Source organism: Penaeus monodon, chromosome 21 (genome assembly GCF_015228065.2).
Source record: "Penaeus monodon isolate SGIC_2016 chromosome 21, NSTDA_Pmon_1, whole genome shotgun sequence".
NCBI lineage: Eukaryota > Metazoa > Arthropoda > Malacostraca > Decapoda > Penaeidae > Penaeus > Penaeus monodon.
This window is the reverse complement of record NC_051406.1, coordinates 36,785,022-36,785,851: the sequence shown is the minus strand read 5'-3', so window position 1 is coordinate 36,785,851 and position 830 is coordinate 36,785,022. Positions and strand designations below refer to the sequence as shown.

The following is an 830-nucleotide window of genomic DNA, read 5'->3' as shown; positions in this document are numbered from 1 at the left end:
ATATCCTGGCGGCGGAGCAGACGATCCTCGTGTTCGTGGATGACGTCGGGGACAACCCGCCCTACTGGATCAAGACGAAGCCGTCGGTCTTGCTCGAGGAATGCGACGCCGATGTGAGTCTGCGGAGGCTGATGTTTCTTTCTCCCTTTCCTTCACTTTCTCTTTGACTATTCCTCCGCTGTTTGCTTTTCCCTTATCCTTACACTCGAATTAGTATTACTTCTGGTACTCCTTGGCATTCGCGTGTTATATTTTGTTTTCTGGTACGAGGGACGTTCCCGTAAAAAATATGAATTTATCATTTTGCTGTGTCTGCAGGTGTTCGTCGTCCAGGTGGAAGCTAGTGACAGAGATGTCGAGGTTAATAATGATATAAGATACAGCATTACGGACGGTGCGTATCCTTTAGTTTCTCCTTTCATCATAATGACCAGACATTAATATGCTTCAGAACGACTATCTTACAAAGTAAGCACTATCCCACAGGAAACGATGAAGGGTTCTTTAGCATTGATGACATCACCGGAGAGGTCAAGACTGCGAAGGAGGTCGACCGCGAGTCGCTCGCCACGACGACCTTCGCCCTCACCATCACGGCGACGGAGGTCAACGCCGACGGCAGCGTGGCGGACGAACCCAATTCGTCCACGCAGGCGAGTCTCTGCTTGGGCGGCGTCGCGGGAGGAAGGGAATGGGCATTTGCAAAAGCCAGGCACTGCATGCTGAATGAAAAAAATCCAGTGCTTGTCCGAAGTCATTGCTGTAGCAGACTTGAGTCGCAAAAGGAGACTTAGGCGGAAGTTATTGTTACACAATATAACTTAAGAACT

General features: G+C 49.4%; 1 protein-coding gene and 1 long non-coding RNA gene across 2 annotated transcripts in view; both read left to right on the top strand.

Annotated features, from left to right (window-relative positions):
• On the top strand, nucleotides 1-652 carry LOC119586738. The gene is made up of 3 exons (XR_005229964.1): nucleotides 1-113; nucleotides 319-394; nucleotides 487-652. It is a non-coding gene; the product is annotated as an uncharacterized LOC119586738 (long non-coding RNA).
• A 74-nt stretch (nucleotides 653-726) lies between these two features.
• LOC119586660 (protocadherin Fat 1-like) overlaps nucleotides 727-830 on the top strand; it is a 14,684-nt gene continuing 14,580 nt past the window's right edge. The window contains exon 1 of the mRNA XM_037935399.1: nucleotides 727-800. Coding sequence (XP_037791327.1) covers nucleotides 727-800 — 74 coding nt within the window. The remainder of the gene's footprint in view (nucleotides 801-830) is intronic.